The following is a 23,710-nucleotide window of genomic DNA, read 5'->3' as shown; positions in this document are numbered from 1 at the left end:
AAGCCCGTGGAGATTGTTTCAATCCATACAGAGCCTTTTTAAGGCGACAAACAGTGTGAAGATACTCCCCCTGAGCAACAAACCCAGGTGGTTGCTCCATATAAACCTCTTCTGCTAAGTCACCATGCAAAAAGGCATTTTTAACGTCTAACTGAAACAGAGGCCAATGTCTATTAGCAGCAAGAGAAATCAAAACACGAATAGAAGAAATCTTAGCAACGGGAGAAAATGTCTCGCCATAGTCAATACCATAAGTTTGGGTATAACCTTTGGCAACAAGACGTGCTTTTAAACGCTCAACAGACCCATCTGGAAGATACTTCACAGTATATACCCAGCGACAACCAATAGGTTTGACATCCGGAGGTAATGGAACAAGATCCCACATGCCATTCTTATGCAAAGCATCCATTTCAGATAACGCATCTTGCATTGCTCTCCTCCAGCCCAAATCAGATAACGCATCCTGCACAGTCTTAGGAACGAATGTAGTAGACAACTTAAAGGAAAAACAGGAGAATGATGGCGATAAGGAATTATAAGAGACATAATGAGCAAGGGGATGGTTAGTAACACATGAGTGAGGAGCTTTACGAAGTGCAATAGGCAAGGAATCAAACACAGTGGAAGGCGCTGGATCCAAGGACTCTGAAGACGATGGAGGAGGCACGACAACCAATGGCTTTGGTCTTCGAGTGTACACCTGTAATGGGGCAGATGAAGGAACAAGAGATCGAGGTTGAAGAGAGAGTGAGGGAAGAGGAACGGCAGAAGGAGGCGACTCAAGAGTGATATCAAGAAGTGAATGAGTATCTGAAAAATATGGGACGGACTCAGAAAACGTTACATCTGCGCTAATAAAGTACCGTTGAGAAACAGGATTATAGCAGCGATAACCTTTATGAGAGCGAGAGTAGCCAAGAAATACACACTTTGTGGCACGTGGGCTTAATTTATCAAAACCAGGACCAAGATTGTGGACATAACATACACATCCAAAAACCCTAGGAGGAAGAGAAAACAAAGGAGAATCAGGAAATAAAATAGAATGTGGAGATTTGCCATCTAATACAGATGACGGCATACGGTTAATAAGATGACAGGCAGTAAGAACAACATCACTCCAAAACCGTTTAGGCATACGCATATGAAACAAAATAGCACGAATTACTTCTAAGAGATGTCGATTCTTACGTTTTGCAACGCCATTTTGTTGTGGAGTATAAACACATGAATTTTGATGAATAATTCCTTTATCACTACGATATGTATCAAATGGAGTTGAAGAATATTCCTTAGCATTATCAGAACGTAGAATATGAATTGGACATCCAAACTGAGTTTTGATTTCTTTGCGAAATTTTTGAAAAATTAAAAATAACTCAGAACGATCTTTCATTAAAAACAACCAAGTCAGGCGAGAATAATCATCCACAAATGTCACAAAATAATGAAATTTATTGATTGAAGAATGTTTTATTGGAACCTATACATCTGAATGAACTAAATGAAAAGGACTAGAGACACGATTATTAACCTTAGACTTGAAAGACACACGATGGTGCTTACTAAGTTGATAAACTTCACATGACAAAAATTTCAAATGACTTAAGACTAGGAACTTGACGCTTCAAAACTTGAAGTGACGGGTGACCAAGGCGACAGTGCCACTGGAATGGAGATAGAGAAGACTGAAGAGCCACAGGAGAAGATTCGAAATCAAAATAATATAAGCCACCAGCTTCATGCCCAGTACCAATCGTCTTCTTCGTCTTAAGATCCTGAAACACACAAGAAGTAGGATCAAATGTAACAGAGCACTGGAGAGATTTAGTAAGCTTATTTATAGACATTAAATTAAAGGGAAACTGCGGAACATGTAAAACAGACGAGAGAGACAATGAATCACTAAGTGGAGTTGTCCCCAAACTTGAAACCTGAGTGGATGAACCATTAGCAAGAGTGACACTTTGAGAAGGATGTACAGAATGAAAATCAGATAGAAGAGAAGAACATCCGGTCAGATGATCAGATCCTCCAGTGTCTATGATCCAAGGACTGCGAGTGGAAGACAATAGACATGTGTGTGCAGTACCTGACTGGGCAAAAGTAGCTGTGGAAGATGAATTAGATGCTTGCATATAAGACAAAAACTGGGTATACTCATCCCGTGGAACAGGAACTGTATCTGATTCAACTACGTTGTGTGATCCAGAAGCAACATCATTCAGAGAAGAGGAAACTTGATTGGCATAATTAGATGGATTCCCATGAAGATCCCAACAAAAGTTCACAGTATGATTAGAAAGACCACAATGGGTACACTTTCTGAATTCCCTGCCACGGCCATGTCCTCCACATGAATCACGACCACCACGGGTGGAGCGTCCCCCACGACCTCCACGGTAAGTATTATGTTCACCCTTTGAGACCACTAATGCTGAACGTTCACCACTCTTTCCAGTATTCAAATTTGAGGTATCACTTGCAAGTGTAGCACACTGAAGTCTAGAAAACACCTCAGCAAGAGATGGAAGTGTTGGACTGCTCATAATCTGTGCACGAAAAGGCTCATATGCTGATGATAAACCAGTAAGAAAACGGACAACATTAAAGTCCGCAAGCTGTTGTTGCATACTGCGAACATCACCTGTAATGGGCTGATACATATTCAGCTCTTCACAGACTCCCATAACTTTAGAATAATACTCTTCTATACTTTGAGTACCTTGTTCAAGATTGAAGTACTGCTTACAGAGCTCATAAACACGAGTGATATTACCTGTCCCAGAATACAATTGCTGCAATCTGTCCCATATCTCCTTGACAGTATCCAAATAAAGTAGAGTTGAACTAATTTGGGGTTCAATACTGTTTATCATCATAGAGATGTTCTGAGCATCTTCCTTTTCCCATGCATCAAAGGAGGCATCAGCTGCCTTGGGTTTCTCTTTAGTCAAATGAGAACCAAGTCCTCTGCCTTTGAGGAAAATGGCAACAGATTTAGCCCACAATATGTAATTCTTCCCATTCAGTTTAACTGAAGTCATGGGAGAATGAAGACTGTTCGTGGGTGAAAGTAAATCTGAATTAGATGCCACGTTGAATCCAGCAAAACAGAGAAGAAAAACGCGGGAGAAAAAAAAACAGATTCTGTATTCTGGCCGAACCTGGGAAACCGAGTCGGATCTGGTCAACGGACTTGGTCAAACGGGTTGGACTGACCTGGGCTATCCAGGTTTAGTAAACTAGGGTTGAAGTAGCCATAACCGTGTAGCCAAACAGAGGTCTTCTTCTTCACACCTTCATGGACGCTGGGGAATAACGCGGCGGCAACGACGGTGACCCAATCACAAGTAACGGCCGAACTAATAAGCAGAGATCGCTGCAACTTCCAGCCAACAAAGATGAACCTCACCTCTGCGAATCAAGATTGCAGAGGTCGATGAGCTCGCTGGCAACCAAAGAGAAGCTGCCGGCGACGACGAACACGGCAGAGACGACGACGAACAACTCCCAGATCTGACGACGATGAACAAGCCGCTGCTGATGACGACAAACAAGGAACCGATGGTAGAGATCACTAACACCACAACTGCAATTCGAATCTTAGACAAGAAGAACCCAATTACAGATTCTCACACCCATGATCATACGCTCTGATACCATGTTCACAATTATATATATGAGAGAGAGAGAGAGAAGTTTCAGACTTGTATATATTCATCATACTGAAAAACCTAATAAAGTGTACAAGGCTTATATAAAGAGTACAAGTCTTACTTAACTACACAAGGGCCCCTATCAACTTTCTGTAATTACATAATGGCCCAACACTTATATATATATATATATATAACATTCTAACATTATCTAATCATCAAAACAAGCTTTGTGATACAGAAAATTTCTAGCTATGCTGTCTCGTTTAGTTTACCTGGAATGGTCCGAAAATTTCCCTTGTTACAAGCTCGTAATTGTTGTCCTTTAATATTTCTTCAAGTGGAACAAAAATGGCAGTTGGTTTTATAGCACCATATACCGGAGGAATAGAGTGGTTTTCTAAAGCTTCACCACCAAAGAGTAGTTTTGATCCTGATATCTGAAGCAAATTATTCACATGCTCTAACATTGCTTCAGTTGTAAACTGCAACAAGAACAAACTTATCAAAAAAAGAAAAAGAAAAAGAAACTACAAAAAGAACATGAGAAAACCCAATTAGAAGACAGAACTTGCGTAAATCTCAAAACAAAATGGTTCAAATGAAACTCATGCTAGCAGCAACAAACATCTGGATTCAAATGGTTAGTTGGCTGTAAGTAAAAAGTAGGCAAGTTGCTATATATATATATATATAGGGTAAAATGCAAGAAACTCCCCTGAACTATTGGGGTTTTGCAAGAAACCCCCTTGAACTACAACAAACCCCCTGAACTATTGTTTTGTTGCAGTTTACCCCATTAAGTCACCGGAAAAAGCAAAAGGCCATTTTGCCCTTACTATAAAACAACACAGTTTTAAAACTCGTAATCTTAAGTTGCTGACGTGGCAAATAAGATCTCACCAACCAATGGATATTCAACAACACAGCAACCTTTATCTCCTTTTTCATTTTTTTAATTTTTTTTATTTTCTCTTTCTGAAAAGTCACCTTATCTCTTTTCTTGACCGAGTTATCTCCTCCTTTCTCATTCACGCCATAACTCCAAAATTGTAGGAGCTGATGCAAAAATTGGCTTTGGAGAGGACGATCATGGCACCAACAAAGAAGCAGAGGTCGCCGAAAGGGCGAGGAAGAACGAAGACGAGGATAGCCAAGGTAGTTTGCGATGAAGACACTGGCGAAGGTTTCGGAATGGTGGATTGGGAGGAATTTTCGATTTCATGAGATCATTAGTGTCGTTTTCTGTAATATATATACACACACATATACTCATTCTCTGTAATACACACACACACACATAGATATATAAGAGTATATAGAGATGAGTGATTGATTATTATTATTATTACTTTTATTTTTTATTTTTTATTTTTATATTTATTTTTTTCAATTATGGAACTGGGAGATTTTGGAACAGATGGCAATTAGAAACCAGACAATGTGAGGATTGTCTGGTTTGAGAAATATAAGATTGAGGTTTCAATTGTGGAGATTGGGATCATGGGACCTAATGATTTTGAAGGTTCTTCGGAAAACCAGAGTTCGATATAATTGCAAGATTCTATATATATATCAATATATATATATATATATAAATATACGGATTTTTTAAAGACAGGTATATATATAAACGAATATATATAGATATATATAGATATAATTTCAAGAACAAAAAGTTCATAAGGAAATTGAGTGATTTTTGGGAAGAAATGCCTATATATAAAATGAATATATATATATAGAGAGAGAATGACTTGCGGATATTTGGGGAAGAAAGGTACGAGTAAGATGATGAGGAAGAGAGGCTGTTTGGCAGCAAGGTGAAACGGGGATTTTGGGAAATTAGATTAGGAGGTGTTTGGGTGTAACAATTAAAAGAAGGGCACTAAAGTATTTTCATTTTTATAAGGGTGTTATGGTCATTCAATGTAATATTTTGTGTCACATGACAAGCACGCGCTCTTATATGGACTGCCGGTTGTTGGATGGGGTAAACTGCAAAAATATATATAGTTCAGGGGGGTTTCTTGCAGATACCCCAATAGTTCAGGGTTTTTTTTTTTTTGCAATTTTTATAGTTTAGGGGGGTTTTCTTGTAAACCCCCCCCCCCCCCCCCCCCCCCCCCCCCCCCCCCCGAACCACACACACACACACACACACATACTAGAGTCACGATTTAATTACATGAATATCATGCATGAAATCAGTCCTATAAACACCATTCCCAGCCAGGCACTGGCATTGATTCTTACAAAAAACTGAAGTACTAATAATTAAACAATGCATGGCTCTTTTACACTAGTAAATTTCAAGGGCTCAAAATCACAACTTTTTACCTGAAGAGAATCAATCTGAAGATGTATAGCTAATTTTTATGAAATTTAGTGAATCAGTTGAAAACCACACTTTAACCTGAAGATAATCAATCTGATGATGTATGGCTTATTTTTATGACATTCGGTGAATCAGTTTCAACCCAAAGAATTGCCAATAACTTCTATAAATTAGGTAGATTCATAGAATTGCAATATGGTATGCGTCTATGCTAACATGTATACAATGAACATTACAAGGAAACTATTACAGGTGGTAGCCTTGAAGGACATACAAAACAACCTGAAAGTCATTGACAAAGGAAAACAATTGGTGAATTAATTCAAGAGTAATGCTACACAAACCAGCTTTTCTCCCAAGGCTTTTGTAACCTATTGATACAAGGGATTGTGAGTCATATTAATGTTAAATGTAGTTTGCACTTGCTTGTGTCTGTAGGTAACAAATTGCAATGAAAAAAGCCATTTTGTGTAGCATTTCCTTTAATCCAATAAGCGTTTCAACCAACTTCAATAGATATGACTTAATAATTTATTTATCAATTTGTTTAAAAATAACATTATCTAGTGTTGTCCCGGTTAATTGAGGATGCCAGTTCCTTAGGTTCTCCATCATTTTAGCCAAAGAATGGCCTGCTTGGCTAAAGAGGCTGAAACTTGGTCAAACCAATTTAACAGCCAATTAATCCAGGTTAAAAGGCATTGTCTAAAGGATGGTTATCAGAATCCAAATCTCGATCAAAGGATAGTAAGACCCTACAATTTAAAATTGTGACGCAGGACAGAATTCTGGACAGTTCGATAAGTCCGTTTTCAACTTGAAAGGAGTGTTTTTTGGGTGGAAATGACCCATTAAAAAAACCTTTGTTTAGGGTTTTGAAATCGTGTTCTCTTGTCTTATAGGAGGCCTATTAAGTATTTTGGAATTTTTGTTCGAGACCTAAACAAAGTCAGATATTAATTTTAGACTTATTTTTACTGTTAGTGTTAGTTTCCTTTTGCTATTAATTAGGTTTCTTTATGCTATTAGTTTCCTTTCCAGTTTTAGGGTTTTATTTATCATAAATATAAATGTAGTGCAGAGCAGATCATGAACCAATTCAATTATCAATAATATATCAGAATTCTCTGCGATTTTTCTTGGACTTTGCTTAATACTCTTGGGTGACCGATAGTGAAGTTGTACTGTGAGGGAAGGGTGAAAAGAATCCCCATTGGTGAGTGAAATAGAACATGAAACCATAAGCTCCCAAGCAGTGGGAGGAGCCCGGGGCTCTGACCGCATGCCTGTTGAAGAATGAGCAGGCGACTCATAGGCAGTGGCTTGCTTAAGGGAACCCACCGGAGCTATAGCGAAAGCGAGTCTTCATAGGGCAATTGTCACTGCTTATGGACCCGAACCTGGGAGATCTAACCACGACCAGGATGAAATGTGGATTCAAAGTTACCCTTATTCCTTGTGAATGTTTCATAGCTTCCGCAACGTCAAATAGTCAAATCAATCTTATAAAATATCACAGAAAATGAGGAATCATTATGAGAATTCTAATGATCAATGTTGTAGGGCTTTTCTGACTTTTTATGGGTCTACTATTGTGTTTGGTCCTCTAGTCCAAAATTTGTTTAAATTCAAAGGTAAAATCACTCAGCATATCGCCCCCCAGTCCAAAATCTTATAAAACTCAAAGCTCATAAAACAACATATAACCCCAAAATAAGTAAATTAGGGGTATAATGTGAAAGCTGCGACAACTTGTGATGCTCGACAAGCCACAGGAAAACGAAGTTCCAACGACCTTGAGAATAAAATTTTATACTTCCATGAATATTAGACTTGTTCTTTGTCTATTTTAAGAATTGACTATTTATATATATTATTTCCCTTTTCCACTCATTTTGTAGGATCCTCTGATCCTCGATCCATTCAATACTATTGATCCCTCAATTAATCCAATGTAGAATCTCAATCCCGACAACCTGCCCCAAGGGCATTATTCACTCATATGAAGCAGATTAGAGTCCGTTAGAGAGTATGAGTTTAAGTTTGTTATTTCTTTTATTCATTAAGGGCACTTTGGCTTTGAAGTTGGACAAAGAAGCAATCCCTACAGCTTCGTCATCAGACTCTTCACCCACCTTCTTGTCTCCTTGTTTTCTATATGCGCGAAATTGAGTTCTTTCGCTTTCTGCGGTTGCGTTTCAAGCATTGCACCGAGAAGCTGAGCTGGAGGATCAGGATTTGGTCATTCAACAGTGAAATGACTTAGATAGGATTTCAAGCTCTGAACAACGAAATGACTTAGATAAGAATTCTTCTACTAATTCATTCCCCTGGGAACTTCTATAGTAAATGGGTACGAGGGAAAATCACAATCATAATAGACAGCCTCTTGAGCACCTTCGCCTGAAGTTCCTTTCACTCCGAACTCCTTGAAGAAGGGCCCTGGTAGAATCATCAATTGAATCGATTGCATAATAGATGCCAAAACCACTCACACGATCTAAGTTTGCACAAGTGGAAAGGCTGTAGAATAGTAGGTCCCCCCGCCCCTCCTTCATTGGTATCAGAACCTCAAGCACGAGCGATTTACCTGACCAATGTAAAAGTAGTTCTCCTTTTTGAGAAACTCGAAGAATTCCGACAATTGGCCGAGCGAATAAGTCTTAGTGGAATATTTTCAATACATGCAAAAAGAGGTCCAGCACAGGGAAGGTGCCAGACTCTACCACCATTGATAATAAGAGAATTCTAGTGGGAAATTGCACTCTGTTGTAGTTTGGGTTGTTCCAATAATGGATTTCTTTTCTCGATTGGGCTGGTATTTAGTCTATCTTATTAAAGATAGGATTCAAATCGGAGGCAGAGCTCATTAATATGTTGGGTCCTAGAGAGAAGTTTCCATGGATGCTGAAAGAGATTCTTATTCCACAGAGGATTGCAACTGATTCTTCGGATCCTTGTTTCGGAGTCAATCAATTATATGCCAGCCTGTGTCTGGCTGGAATTGATAAGCTGACGATGTTTGCACTCCTTTCTTTTAGTCTCGGCCCTTGACGTAACAATTTATATGCTTTGAATGGAAGCATTTGCCTCCAGCCTTATTCTTCTAAGCAAAAATCTTCCAAAACTCATAAGCATAGCACCTCCTCTGTGCCAATTTATTCGATGTCAAGGGAAAGCATCATATCGAGGACTTGCGGCAAGAGGACAGAGTGATTTCCACTTTGAATGATTTATTTGCCGTATTAGCTGCAACTGAACTGGATCCTGGCTCAGAAGCAAGGGTAGCACTAGCGGCACACTCACTATATATCCCCCCATCTAGATCGCCCTTCAGAGTCTATGCTCTCGGAAGGCCTTATCGACACTCCTCAAGCATGAAGGAGATGGAGAAATCAGTCCGCGTTGGGGGCCAGAACACCAACTTTCGAAGCTATCAGTTCAACTGTTGCAATAATGCAATATTAAATGTACTTCTCTAGACCACAGTTCAACTTTCTGGATCATCCAATATGAAGTATTTGCATGAATTGTGTCATCAATTACTCAAATCATTTAATAATCTCTTTTAAGCATAAACCAATAAGCAATTAAAATTGATAATTTAAATATAAAAAAAAAGGGAAAAAAAAAGAGTAGGCATGCTTACCGTAAGGACAGGGCCAATAGTTAAATCATCTAGCTTCCTTCTTGCAGCAAGATCATTCATTTGACGTATAAGTGAACTTGCAGACCAATTCTGCATATACAATTATAATGAAATGGGAGGTTGGTGATAAAGAGATTAATGGTATTGTCAGAGTCTAAGAAAATCTAGGCAAATGGTGAAAAGGATGAAGAATGATTAATAAATAGTTATAAAATTGGTTAGCCTCCGATTATAAGCTTTAAAAGACTATCATAGGGAATTGGGTACATGATATCATAATGAAGCAGCTAACCTCATGCATGAATAGCATTGATTGAGCTGAACACTTTTGGCCACTACATGCGTATGCATCTTGATCACAAACCCATGCAACATAATTCACCTGCCATTCAGACACCAAAAAGAGGTGAACTTGTAATGCCTTTGTGATTAGAAACAAAGAATTTTCATGTATGTAATTTAAAAAATTGTAACACCACACCTCCTGTACATCAGGCCCCAGGATCTTCCAGTCGAATCCTGCATCTTCCAATTTGATTCGACCCTTCAAATCAACAGCCAACTTATCTGCCACCCTCGAACTGCCGGTAAAGAGAGTCATTCGTGGATTTGCCTGATAATATAATATGAAATATTAAAAAAATAAATATAACTCTAAATAATGGCTGTTGTAAAAAACAAAGAAAGAAACTTCCACTTCTCTTATATCTTAATCATTAGATGCAACAATAATTGAGAAGTATTCTCCTTGGGCAAAAACTGACTTTTGAACTTGAAACGGCAGTTTTCTTTGCAAATAAACCAGCATTGAGAAGTGGTTTGGTCACTAGAAGGGAAATAGACAAATAAACTCACTTTCTACCAGCGTTCTCATATCCCTAAATGCATCAGAGTTGTGGACAGAAAACCGATACCACAATCCTAACATTGATATTTAAATACAACAGCCTGAAAATATGGTATATGTTAAAAATTCTCCAGCATGCAATTCTCTTCCTTAAAATGTGGTTGGAAGCTCATTTTAAGAATTCATGCAACCAACTTTTGAATCTCATGAGACCAATTTGGAATAATAATTCATAAACATGTAATCGTGCATAAACTTCGATTTAGCCTATGTTTGATAGGAGAGAAGGGAAGGGAGGAGCAACAGAGAAAGCTTCCATTGGCTGGTAGAGGGGAGAGGAAGAGGGAAAGGATTGGAGAATGGATGAGCCTTTTCTCTTATCCCAGCATTTTGCTTCCAACAACAATTGGGAGGAAGAGGAGAGAACGAAAGATATCCACTAGAATATATTTTCACCCTTATGTTAAGTGTATAAAATTTTTAAATCTAAGGGTGCAGTGGTATTTTTTTTTCCTGAATAAAGGTATAGTGGTAGGAAAAGAAATGGGGGCGGGTTTGGGATGGACACCCTTTCCCGAGGCCGCCCAAATAGAAAAAGTACCTCCCATACCCGTCCCAAACCCATGATAGGATTGAGGTAGGATTCCAATCTCCGTTTAAAGCTAGGGTTAGAGAGTCCATCCCAGTCCCATCTCGCTCTGTTTAACATTAATCAAACGCTCATTTCTTGGTTATATATCTACCTTCAAAATCTGTTTTTACATATTTATACATGTGCATTTATATATATAATTTGGGTAAATTACACTTAACTCCCTCGTGGTTTGTGACATTTGTCAATATGACGACGACCTTCCCTCTTGGTTTCATAATAACACTAATGTCCCCTGCGAGTGACGGTTGTCCAACAAAGTTAGTGTATTAAGTTAAATTACCGTTTTGTCCATGAATTACACACACACACACACACACACACACACACATATTTTTGGCAATTCCTCAATACCCGATATACACCTGGGTCACCACGACCCATTTTGACACCAAACCCAAACCAACCTGCTGACTGACAGATCGGTAGCCTTCATTTTCAGCTCGCCAGGACTCTCCATCTCTCACTACACCACAACAAAACCAATGATCAATCTCAAAAACCCATCTGAAAACCCTGTAATCCTAATATAAAAACCATCCATGGATAATGCAAATACCATTGAACATGCTCTTTCATTTCTATTCATTTCACAAAGTTATAATAAAAAAGAAAAAATAAGAGAAAATTGGAATGATTCCTTCCCATTTAGTTTCTGATTCCAGCTGTTTGTACAGCTGCAAATCTTTGACTTTGTACATTTATTTCTTTCCTTATTTATAGCCTAGAGTGTAGCTGTCCTTTCTTGTATATATAGGCCTTTTACAATCTGTAAACGATGAAGGAAATATAGAATTCCCTCTTCAAAAACTTTCCTCATGGTATCAGAGCCTCCTTTGGGTTCTGGGTTCATTTTCTTCTAAATCAGTCGGCCTTCATTGCTGGTTAACTTTCTTCGACCACCATGTCTGAAGCAACCTCTGTTAGTGCTTCGGAAAAAGACTTCTAGTAGGCAAACCTCAGGGCCTACAGAAAGTCCTACCATTCAGATTACTACCAACAAACTCGATGGCCAAAACTTTCTTCGTTGGTCTCAGTCCGTGAAGTTTTTCATCAAAGGCAGAGGGAAGATGGGATTGCTGGATGGGATCAAAGAAGGCGCCCAAACCAGAGGAGCCTGGTTTTGAAGCGTGGGATGCTGAAAACTCTATGATTTTGTCTTGGCTCATTAACTCGATGGAGCCAGAAATAAGTCAAGTTTCATGTTTTTTTAATACTGCACAAGAGCTGTGGGAGGCTGTCGATCTCACTTATTCAGACAAAGATAACGACTCACAGTTGTTTGATTTGAGGTGTAAGATCCATGAATCAAAACAAGGTATGCAAAGTGTGACTGTTTATTTCAATGGAATGAGTCATCTTTGGCAAGAAATGGACCTGTATCAGGACCATGATTGGAAGAATATGGAGGACAGCATGAAATATAAGTTAATTTTTTGAGAGAGACAGAGTGTTTGATTTTCTTGCGGGATTAAATGCTGAATACGATCAGGTTAGAGGAAGATTGCTTGGAAGGAAACCAGTTCCATCTGTTAGAGAGGTCTTTGCTGAAGTTAGAGTTAGCGTGTACAGCTGTTATCTATTAGCTGCTGTTATCTATTAGCTGTTAATGTATTAGTTGTCAAATTAATTGTATAGTTGACTTACCTTGAATAGGTCTGTGTATTCTGTATAAATATCCTTGAGATATATGAAAGAAATATCACTTTTCAGCCATTTATCAATTTGGTATCAGAGCAAAAAGAAAGGAATTTCCGCTGCTTTCTTTTCTTTTCTTTTCTATTTTAACCTTACTTCTAAAGACCTGCAACAGCCGTCAGCTATCTTCTTTGTGCTGCTGCTGCTTGTCTTCAATACCTCTTAGCCATGATCCATGGCAGCCAAAACAACCACTGATTCTTCCTCTCTAACCGAAAATTCATCTGACAGCAAGAAGTCCTCCATGATGACTATTCACGAAACTTCTTCTCCCATTCCTATTAAATTGGATGGTGCTAATTATCGTGTTTGGTCTCAGATTTTGGAGATGCATATTGCTGGTAGACAGAAAAAGGGGTATATCATAGGGAGAAAGGTTGCACCTGCAGAGGATGATCCAAGCTTATGATGAATGGGAGGCTGAAGATGCCCTAGTCAAGTCTTGGCTTATCAATTCCATGACGGTTAATCTGATGTCCCACTTTGTGCAGTGTGGAACAGCCAAGGAGGTTTGGGATGCGGTAAAGAGAAGCTATCTTGATGTCTCTGATTCTTCTCAGGTTTATGAACTAATGAAGAAGTCCTTTCAATTGCGTCAGGATGGTCGGCCTCTTGTAAAGTACTACAATGAGCTGAACTCAATCTTCAAGGAACTTGATTATCGAAGACCAAATGATATGACGTGTGCAATTGATACTGAGAAACAGAGGAAGCGTATTTATGAGGATCGGGTCTATATGTTTCTTGTATCTTTTATTGATGCCATTACAATAGTTTGATGTGAAGAATGCCTTCCTTCATGGTGATTTGATAGAGGAGGTGTATATGGATCCTCCCCCGGGGTTTACACCTGAAGGAGGTAAGGTATGCAAGCTAAAGAAGGCTTTATACGGGTTGAAACAATCACCAAGAGCATGATTTGGCAGGTTGAGCTACTCAATGAAGAAGTATGGTTTTAAGCAAGCTTTGGCAGATCACACTCTCTTCTATAAGAGGAATGGTGATGATATTACTTTGCTTATCGTTTATGTGGATGACATGATTGTTACAGGTAGCAACACCAAGGAGATAGAGAAGCTTCGGAGCTATTTGGCCAAGGAATTTGAAATGAAGGACTTGGGGGTTCTGAAATACTTTCTGGGCATTGAAGTGTCTCGGTCCAAGCAGGGACTTTTTCTCTCTCAACGAAAATATACATTAGATCTCTTGGCTGAAACTGGTAACTCTGCGTGTGTTCCTATAGACACTCCTATTGAAGTAAATCATGGCTGAGCTATCTATCCTGATCAGATTCCGACAAACAAGGAGAGTTATCAGAGACTAGTGGGGAAGTTGATCTATCTGACTCACACTAGGCCTGACTTGTCGTATGCAGTTAGTGTTGTGAGTCAATTCATGCACAATCCGAGTGATCGACACATGAATGCAGTGAATCGTATTTTGGCTTATCTAAAGTCCTCTCCAGGTAAAGGTATTATGTTCTCCAGGAATGGACACCTAGACATTGTGGGTTATACAGATTCTAATTTTGCTGGAGCCAAGTTGGATAGGAAGTCTACTTTAGGGTATATGTCATTCGTTGGAGGCAATTTGGTGACCTAGAGGAGTAAGAAACAAAATGTGGTATCGTTGTCTAGTGCAGAAGCTGAATACCGTGCTCTTCATCATGCAATTACGAAGCTTACATGGTTGAAGATTCTCTTAAGTGAGCTTGGGTTTGGTCCAAAGAAACCTATATTGATTTTTTGTGATAATACGGCAGCTATTGATATTGCTAATAATCCAGTGCAACACAATCGAACTAAGCATATTGAACTTGACCGAAACTACATCAAGGATAACTTGGATTCTGGTGTGATAGAGGTTCCTTACATTAAGAGTGCGAACCAGTTGGCTGATATGATGACTCATGGTGTTACCAGTGGCTCGTTTCATACATCACTATCCAAGTTGGGCATGTGTGATATCTATGCACCAACTTGAGGGGGAGAGTTAACGTGTACAGTTGTTATCTATTAGCTGCTGTTATCTATGAGCTGTTAATGTATTAGTTGTCAAATTAATTGTATAGCTGACTTACCTTGAATAGGTCTGTGTCTCCTGTATAAATATCCTTGAGATATATGAAAGAAATACAACTTTTCAGCCATTTATCAATTGTTAGAAGGGAAAAGAATCAAGGCTGGCTATGATGATGAATGGCTCAAATAACTCGGGTAATGAGAACTCAGCCATGGCTGTGAAAACCGAGAATGCCTTTCTTGGAGCACAGCGAACCAACAAGAGAAATGAGGACAAAGACAGACTATGGTGTGACTATTGCAACAAGCCCCGCCATGCAAGAGATCATTGTTGGAAGCTTCATGGGAAACCGCAAGGCATTGGACGAGGAACCAGGCAGCAACAACAACCAATCCAGCCAGCCCAACCGAGGTTATCAGGTAGCAGCTGACAACCTGAAGACTCAGAATGTGCAGAAAGGGCTCGGAGACTACTGTTTTCAGCAAAGAACAGTTAGATTATCTTCATAAATTCATGAGCCAACTCTTCAGCTAATATTGCACAAGCAGGTAACTTTATCACTGCTTTACACACAGAAACTTCAAAAACCAGCCCTTGGATCATAGATTCCGGGGCGTTAGACCACATGACAGGTTCGTCCAGCGTCTTCAATACCTATTTCCCAGCCTCGGGACAACATAAGTTAAGGTTGCAAATGGCACTTTATCATCAGTTGCAGGGAAATGTTCCATAATTATTTCAAAGGATTTTGTCCTTGAATCTGTCCTACATGTTCCAAATCTCTCTTGCAACCTTATATCAGTTTGTAAACTCACTTGAGATTTGAATTGTATAGTTAAATTCTCTTCTACTCATTGTGAATTTCAGGAACCGTATACGGGAAGAGGATTGGCAGTGCTAGAGAAATGGATGGCTTGTTAGTCCTTGAAGAAGGCAGAGACGAAGAAGGCAAAGGCATGAAAGCTATGCAATGTGGGACTTTGAATCTGGCTAGCAAGAATGATGTACTTTTGTGGCACCTTATGATGGGACATCTGAGTTTCTCCTATCTAAAAATGTTGTTTCCTTCATTATTTTCAGAGAAAATTTTTTCAGATTTCAAGTGTGAAACCTGTGAATTATCTAAGCATCATAGAGTGCCTTTTCCAACTTTGAATTACATTGGGTCTAGCCCTTTTGCTCTTATTCATAGTGATGTTTGGGGACCTTCGCGTGTCACCTATGTTTCTGGTTCAATATGGTTCATAATATTCATTGATGACCATACTAGGATGTGTTGGACTTATCTTCTTAAAGAAAAGTCCGAAGCAGCCCAAGTGTTTCAAACCTTCCATAAAATGATTGAGAACCAATTTCAGAAAAAAATTTAGATCCTAGGACTGATAATGATAAGGAATACTTCTCAAATATCTTGGGAAATTATCTTGCTGCTCATGGTATTGTTCACCAAACCTCATGTGTTGACACACCCCAACAAAATGGGGTAGCCGAAAGGAAGAATAGGCACTTACATGAAGTGGCCAGGGCTCTTCTAATCCAAATGAGTGGTTCCTAAATACCTTTGGGGTGAAGCCATTTTAACAGCCTCATACTTAATCAATCGAATGCCTAGTCGTATTCTTAAGTATAAGACACCCTTGAATCAATTCAAGAAATCCTTTCCCTTGACAAAACATTTATTCTCTTCCTTAAGCCCTAAAATTTTTGGATGTTCTGTTTTTGTTCATGATCACAGTCCCAACAAAAGCAAACTGGATCCTAGAGCCATAAAATGTGTTTTCCTTAGTTACTCTCCAACTAAAAAAGGTACAAGTGTTTTGACTTTTGCCTCACTACCAAAAAATTTTATGTCTCCATGGATGTAACCTTTTTTGAACATCAATCGTTCTTCACCAAAACTTCACTCCAGGGGGAGAATAATCAACTGGTAGATCAGTTTTGGGATGTTACCGTGTTGCCTATCCCGGTTCAGTCCACACCGGGCCTAAACAGTCCCACAACCAAGCCTTCCTAGCCTACAACCGAGCCCGGGTAGCTCAAGTGAGGGGGAGCAGAAACTCCAGCAGCCACCGCAGCCATAACAGCAGCAACAACAGCTGTTGGTTGATCAACAACTAGCAACCAAAGATGGGTAGACTAAAGAACTGAAGGTTTATACAAGAAGGAACAAGGATAAGGAGGCTGGGACATTTCCTTGGCACTGCCCAATCCCTGAACCAGCTACGGTCACTTCAGATTCCAACGAGATCTTGGAGAGACCAGGTGAGTCCCCTAATGAGAGTTCTAATGATTCCCAATCTGATCTGGACATGCCTATTGCCCTTAGAAAAGGAAAAAGATCTTGTACTAAATATCCACTCTCCAATTATATTTCATACAAGAATCTTAACCCTTCCTTCAAAGCATTTTCTGCTAATGTTTGTCAAGAAAAGATTTCTTCCCAAGTCCATTCAGGAAGCAATGACGGATTCAAAGAGGAGAGAAGCTGTAATGGAAGAAATAAGGGCACTCAACAAGAACAACACTTGGGAACTAGCCGATTTGCCCCATGGAAAGAAGGCTGTGGGGTGTGTTACAACACTTGTATGTATATATGTATTTATGCTGGGGTCCTATTGTAATTAGATATAGGGTTTGTGGCCATTATGTAAATAGGCCTTTCTTCTATTGTATATAAACCCCTTTATGTTTTAGGGTTAGATATGAAACAAAGAGGGGCCGTGCCTCATTCTCTCTATCTGAGCTCTCTCGCTCTCTCTCTGTATCTCTATTCTCTCTCTCTACAGATCTCTAATTTCACATGTTATCAGAGCTGATCGAAATTGTGAGTGTGGGAAATTGCAGCTGTGTTGTACTTGTATAGATCTGTTCAGAGCTCGTGATGGTGGCGAAGTATTTGCCGAAGGCATGTTGTTGCTATTTTGGTTGTCAACGAGCTCGCCGCCTTCTCTCATCGTCGCTGCTTGTTGCTTGGTCTCAGATCTGAAGCCCAGTTTGGTTGCTCATGTTGTTGCCATTTTGGTTGTCGACTTGCCGCCTTCTATCGTCGTCGTTGCTCGTTGCTTGGTCACCGGCGGCTGTCGCGAGTTGTGTCGCTGCTTGTTGATTCCATCGCTGCCGTTGTGCTTGCTAGAGAACTGAGAATTTGTAAAGAACTGTGTTTGGCTACAGGGTTCTTGCTATCCCAATCCAGGTTAACATAAACCGGATTTGTTCCGACCTACTTTACGGACCGAGTCTGTTCTGCTTCGAGTCTTCTTCTGTTCCTGGTTCAGCTCTGTTCTGGCCTTCTCGGGTGCAATAGGTTCTTTGGTTCTCTTCTGTTCTTCCTGCAGCTTCTGTTTTTTTTTTAAAGAATAAATCCATGTCGGACGATTCAACTGTTGCTTCTGGGTCTACTGGAATTAAATCTTCTGCAACACATGTTGATCCTGTTGGGCTGCAAATTACAACTATGAAATTAAGTAATTCCAATTACTTACTATGGGCTCAAGCAGTAAAGATCTCTTTTGGTGCCCGACGAAAGCTGAAGTTTATTACAAATGATTCTCCATCAAAAACATCAGCAACATATGCTGATTGGGAAATTAATAACTATATGATTATGTCCTGGTTGTGGAACAGTATGGAACCTTCCATTGCATCCACTTTTATGTTTGTCAACACTGCAAAGGGAATCTGGGATGCAGTTAAAGAAACCTACTCTATGGACACTAATGTTTCTCGCATATATTCATTGTATGAAAAGATATTCCATTCTCGTCAATCAGACCCCTCTGGTCAAGGCATCGGTGAGTATTACAGTACTTTCAAAAACCTGTTGGATGAGTTGAATCAGTACCATCCCTTGACTATTGATCCTGATGTTCTCAAGCGACAACGTGAGGAATTTTCTATTTCCATTTTTCTTGCTGGTTTGCACCCGAGCCTTCAAAATATTCGGGATCAGATCCTTGCTGGTGATGGAGGACTCCCATCTTTGGGTAACATTTATGCCCGCTTACTTCGGCTTTCTGAACAATCATGTGACACCCACTGTGAAAGAAAATTCAGCTATGATGCTTCCTCCTATTTTATCACAATCCTCTAGAGGTCATGATACTCCTAGTGGCAACAGAGGGTATGGTGGAAATTCGGGTAGTTCTCGTGGCAGTAGTGGCCCTGATAGAAGTCGCAGTCGCCGTGGTCATGGTCGAACTGATAATCGCATCTGCAGCCACTGTCGAGGTACTAACCACTCGGTTGAGAACTGTTGGGCTCTTCATGGGAAACCAGCATGGGCAAATCAAGCAGTGTCTTCCTCTGACCTCGCGGGGTCTCATTCTTCTCTTGGTCAGAGTTCTGTATTACCATCACCTGCATCTACTTGTGACACTATCATTATCACGAGCTGAGTTCAGTGCATTGGTCAACCGGACACATCCCAACTCTACTGATGTAGGTAATTTTGCGCAATTAGGTAATATTGCATGCTTGTCCGATTTACAGACTTCAACATCCCCTTGGGTTATTGACTCTATAGCTTCTACCTATCTCACAGGTGATGCCTCTCTATTTTCTAATTTTCAGAAGTCTAGTTCCTCATCTTTTGTTACTCTGGCTAATGGTAGAACATGTTCCATTACTGGCCAGGGAACAATTAAACTAACCCCATCCATTTCTTTATCCTCTATGCAATTAGTTCCAAATTTTCCCTTTAATTTATTATCTGTAAGTAAATTGATTCAAGCACTCAATTGTTTTCGTTGTGTTATACGCACTTTACAATATGATAATGCTATGGAATATGTCAAAGGTGCTATTTCTAGTTTTTGCGACTCTTGTGGCATTTTGCACCAAACTTCTTGTTCTTATACTCCTTAACAAAATGGCGTAGCCGAATGGAAAAATAGGCATTTAATTGAAATAGCTCGGACATTGATAATGCATATGCATCTTCCAAAAGCATTTTGGGGCGATGCTGTTTTAACTGCTTGTTATTTAATTAATCGTATGCCATCGTCCGTTCTTAATTGGAAATGTCCTTATTCCTTTGTTTTTCCTACTCGACCATTATTTGCATTGCCGCCTCGTGTTTTTGAGTGGGTGTGTTTTGCTCACATATTACGCCCTGGCACTGATAAATTATCTCCTCATGCCGTTAAGTGTGTCTTTATTGGATACTCTCGGACTCAAAACGGTTATAAATGTTGGGATCCTAACACTCGTAGTGCTCTTATGTGCATGGATGTTACCTTTTTTGAGGATACTCCTTATTTTTCTTCACATGGTTCGTCTTTAGATACCAAGCTGCTGCTTCTGTTGCCTGATGTGTCACATTCATTACCCTGTGACCCACCACAACCACCTCAAGTGCCACCGCCACTTCAAGTGTATAGTAGTCGATCACAAGTAGCACCCCCCCAATTGCCTACTTCCATTGAGGCTCCTCCTGCTACTTATGATCTTCCTATTGCGTTACGTAAGGGTATTTGCTCGTGTGTCACTGCACACCCCATATCTAACTTTGTTTCCTATAAAAATGTATCGCCCTCATTTTCTTGTTTTTTATCCACGTTATCTACTACTGCTGTTCCGAAAACTGTGCATGATGCTCTGTCTGATATAGCTTGGCGCAAAGCCATGATAGATGAAATGGATGCTCTTCATCATAATGGGACATGGGATCTTGTTCCCTTACCTCCCGGTTCCAAAACGGTTGGTTGTAAGTGGGTCTACACTGTCAAATATCTCCATGATGGATCTGTTGAGCGATTGAAGGCTCGCCTTGTTGCAAAGGGATACACACAAACCTATGTTATTGATTATAATAAGACTTTTTCCCCTGTTGCGAAGATTTCTTCTATCCGGATCCTTATTTCCATTGCCGCCAATTATAATTGGCCGTTGTTTCAATTAGATGTGAAAAATGCTTTCTTACATGGTGACTTACATGAAGAGGTTTATGGTGCAACCACCTGAATTTGTTGCTCAGGGGGAGTCTCGTTATGCTGTATGTCGTCTTAAAAAGGCCCTGTACGGATTGAAACAATCTCCAAGGGCGGGCTTGGTTTGAAATATTCTTCGAGGCGGTACTTTCCTTTGGCCTTAACAGATGCCAGACAGATCATTCGGTATTTCACTAGCATACTAAAACTGGCTTTATATTTCTTATGGTATATGTAGATGATATTGTTATAACAGGTGATAATTCTGACGGCATTGCAAAGTTAAAATTGTTCTTGCAGAATCGGTTTCACACAAAGGATCTAGGCAAACTCAAATATTTCTTGGGTATTGAGGTTGCTAGATCCAAGGAAGGTATAAGTCTATCTCAAAGGAAATATGTGTTAGACTTGTTAAAAGAAACAGGTATGTTAGGTACTCGCCCTGCTGATGCTCCTATGGACCCAAATATAAAATTATTACCCGATGAGGGTGATTTATTTGACAACCATGGCAGATATCGACGTCTAGTTGGGAATTTAATTTATCTCATTATCACCCGACCTGACATTTCATATGCAGTTAGTGTTGTAAGTCAGTTCATGAGTGCTCCTAGAGTACCACATTAGAATGCTGTTCTTTGAATTATTCGATATCTCAAGCAAGCTCCAGGTTTTGGATTACTATATAAATCTAATGGTCATCTCAATGTGACAGGTTTCACAGATGCTGACTGGGTTGGTTCTCCCTCAGATAGGAAATCTACTACAGGCTATTGTATATTTGTTGGTGGAAATCTTGTTACATGGAAAAGTAAAAAGCAAACAGTTGTAGCACGGTTTAGCGCTGAAGCAGAGTATAGGGCGATGGCCAATACCTCTAGTGAGTTAACGTGGATACAACATTTTCTTGAAGAACTTAGGTTAATAGTCAAGACTCCTATTCCACTGTTCTGTGATAACCAAGCAGCTATTCACATTGCATCCAATCCGGTATTTCATAAAAGAACCAAGCACATTGAAGTTGATTGTCATTTCACTCGAGAGAAAATATTGAGTGGAAACATTTTTACTCCATTCGTGAAGTCTAAAGATTAATTAGCCGATATGTTTACCAAGGTCCTTGGTCATAATCGGTTAAAAACGATTTGTTCCAAGCTGGGATTCTAAGATATATATTCTCCAGCTTGAGGGGGAGTGTTAAAACACTTATATGTATATATGTATTTATGCTGGGGTCCTATTGTAATTAGATATAGGGTTTATGGCCATTATGTAAATAGGCCTTTCTTGTATTGTATATAAACCCCTTTATGTTTTAGGGTTAGATATGAAACAAAGAGGGGTTGCGCCTCATTCTCTCTGTTTGAGCTGTCTCACTCTCTCTCTCTATCTCTATTCTCTCTCTCTACAGATCTCTAATCTCACAGGGTGTAAATTGGTGTTTATTGTCAAATTCAAGGCAGATGACTCGATTGATCGATACAAGGCAAGATTGGTCGCAAAAGGCTTCACACGAACCTATGGGATAGACTACATAGAAACCTTTGCACCCGTGGCAAAGATGAGTACAGTTCGGGTTTTACTGTCCATAGCTGCAAACCGAGATTGGCTGATGCACCAACTTGATGTAAAAACGCATTTCTCCATAGAGACCTTGAGGAAGAAGTGTATATGGAGCTACCGCCAGGATTCAAAGGTAATTTTGGAGAAAAGAAAGTATGCAGATTAAAGAAATCTCTTTATGGGCTGAAGCAATCCCCACGTGCTTGGTTTGAAAAATTCACCAAGGCTGTCAGGAGTAAGGGATATACGCAAAGCCAAGGAGATCACACGATGTTTTACAAACACAAAGGAGGGAAGGTAACTGTACTAATTGTGTATGTTGATGACATCATTGTGACTGGTAATGATGACACCGAGGTGGATGACCTGAAGAAGTCTCTTGCAAAAGAATTTGAGACTAAGGAGGCTCTGTACCATGAGGAAAGTTTTTGAATAGGGAATTCTATATTTCCTTCATCGTTTACAGATTGTATAAGGCCTATATATACAAGAAAGGACAGCTACACTCTAGGCTATAAATACGGAAAGAAATATATGTACAAAGTCAAAGATTTGCAGCTGTCCAAACAGCTGGAATCAGAAACTAAAATGGAAAGGAATCATTCCAATTTATTCAGGGAATAATTCTGAATAAATTGGATCCGAAACCTGGGGGCAACCGTGCCTAGAATCCCAGATTTTCTGGTGATCTGTTTTTCCACAGCTACCATGCCCACAGTGCAAGGTTTTGGGCAAACAAGAAACAATATGCTCAGCCTCAACGATTGGGTGTATACCTGAAATGTGGATAATGGAATGGAAAATAGCAAAATAAGAAAAAGGATAGAAGTATGAAATGAAAGCACCCACTGGAAGACATAAACCATACTCATTGAGTATTCAAACTCAAGGCGCTTCATGTACCCAATACCAAGTAGCTGGGGTTTAAACTTGTTGAGTAGATGGTGTGTATCACACACATGATTGTGCATGAGAACAAAAATAAAAAATGTAAATAAAACTGATATGCTTATTGAAGTTGAAAAAGATTAATGAACTGATTCTGTATGTTGGGAGTGTTTATAGGATATAAAACCTACAGCCTAGATGTCGGAAATGATGGAAAGAAAGTTAAGCACATTTTACTAAAGTAAATCAAAATTAGGTAGAAAAGAAAAGTAGAAAGCATAACAAACAAATACGTAATGAACAAGGGTCAATAGGTTCCAATTGGTTAGTTGACTGATGAGTCATTGGCACCTGAAGAATTTGATGGTATAATATCTGTTTTTTATTCTTGAATGCGGTCTTTTCCACATTTTCTCCAGGTCTAGTAATTTAGTGAAATAAACACAAAGTTATTTTAGCAAATG

General features: G+C 39.5%; 1 protein-coding gene across 1 annotated transcript in view; it reads right to left on the bottom strand.

The window, feature by feature from the left end:
• Positions 1 to 23,710, bottom strand: part of LOC132306120 (delta-1-pyrroline-5-carboxylate dehydrogenase 12A1, mitochondrial) — a 45,065-nt gene that overhangs the window by 3,900 nt on the left and 17,455 nt on the right. The window contains exons 10-13 of the mRNA XM_059803362.1: positions 10,131 to 10,262; positions 9,942 to 10,031; positions 9,650 to 9,739; positions 3,938 to 4,147 (exon numbers count right to left, since the gene is read on the bottom strand). Coding sequence (XP_059659345.1) covers positions 3,938 to 4,147; positions 9,650 to 9,739; positions 9,942 to 10,031; positions 10,131 to 10,262 — 522 coding nt within the window. The remainder of the gene's footprint in view (positions 1 to 3,937; positions 4,148 to 9,649; positions 9,740 to 9,941; positions 10,032 to 10,130; positions 10,263 to 23,710) is intronic.

This window comes from Cornus florida, unplaced genomic scaffold, assembly GCF_030987335.1.
Source record: "Cornus florida cultivar Cherokee Brave unplaced genomic scaffold, ASM3098733v1 CherokeeBrave_3.0.0_Hap2_Chr05, whole genome shotgun sequence".
Classification (NCBI taxonomy): domain Eukaryota; kingdom Viridiplantae; phylum Streptophyta; class Magnoliopsida; order Cornales; family Cornaceae; genus Cornus; species Cornus florida.
The sequence above is the reverse complement of the archived record's forward strand: the minus strand, read 5'-3'. Positions and strand labels throughout refer to the sequence as shown.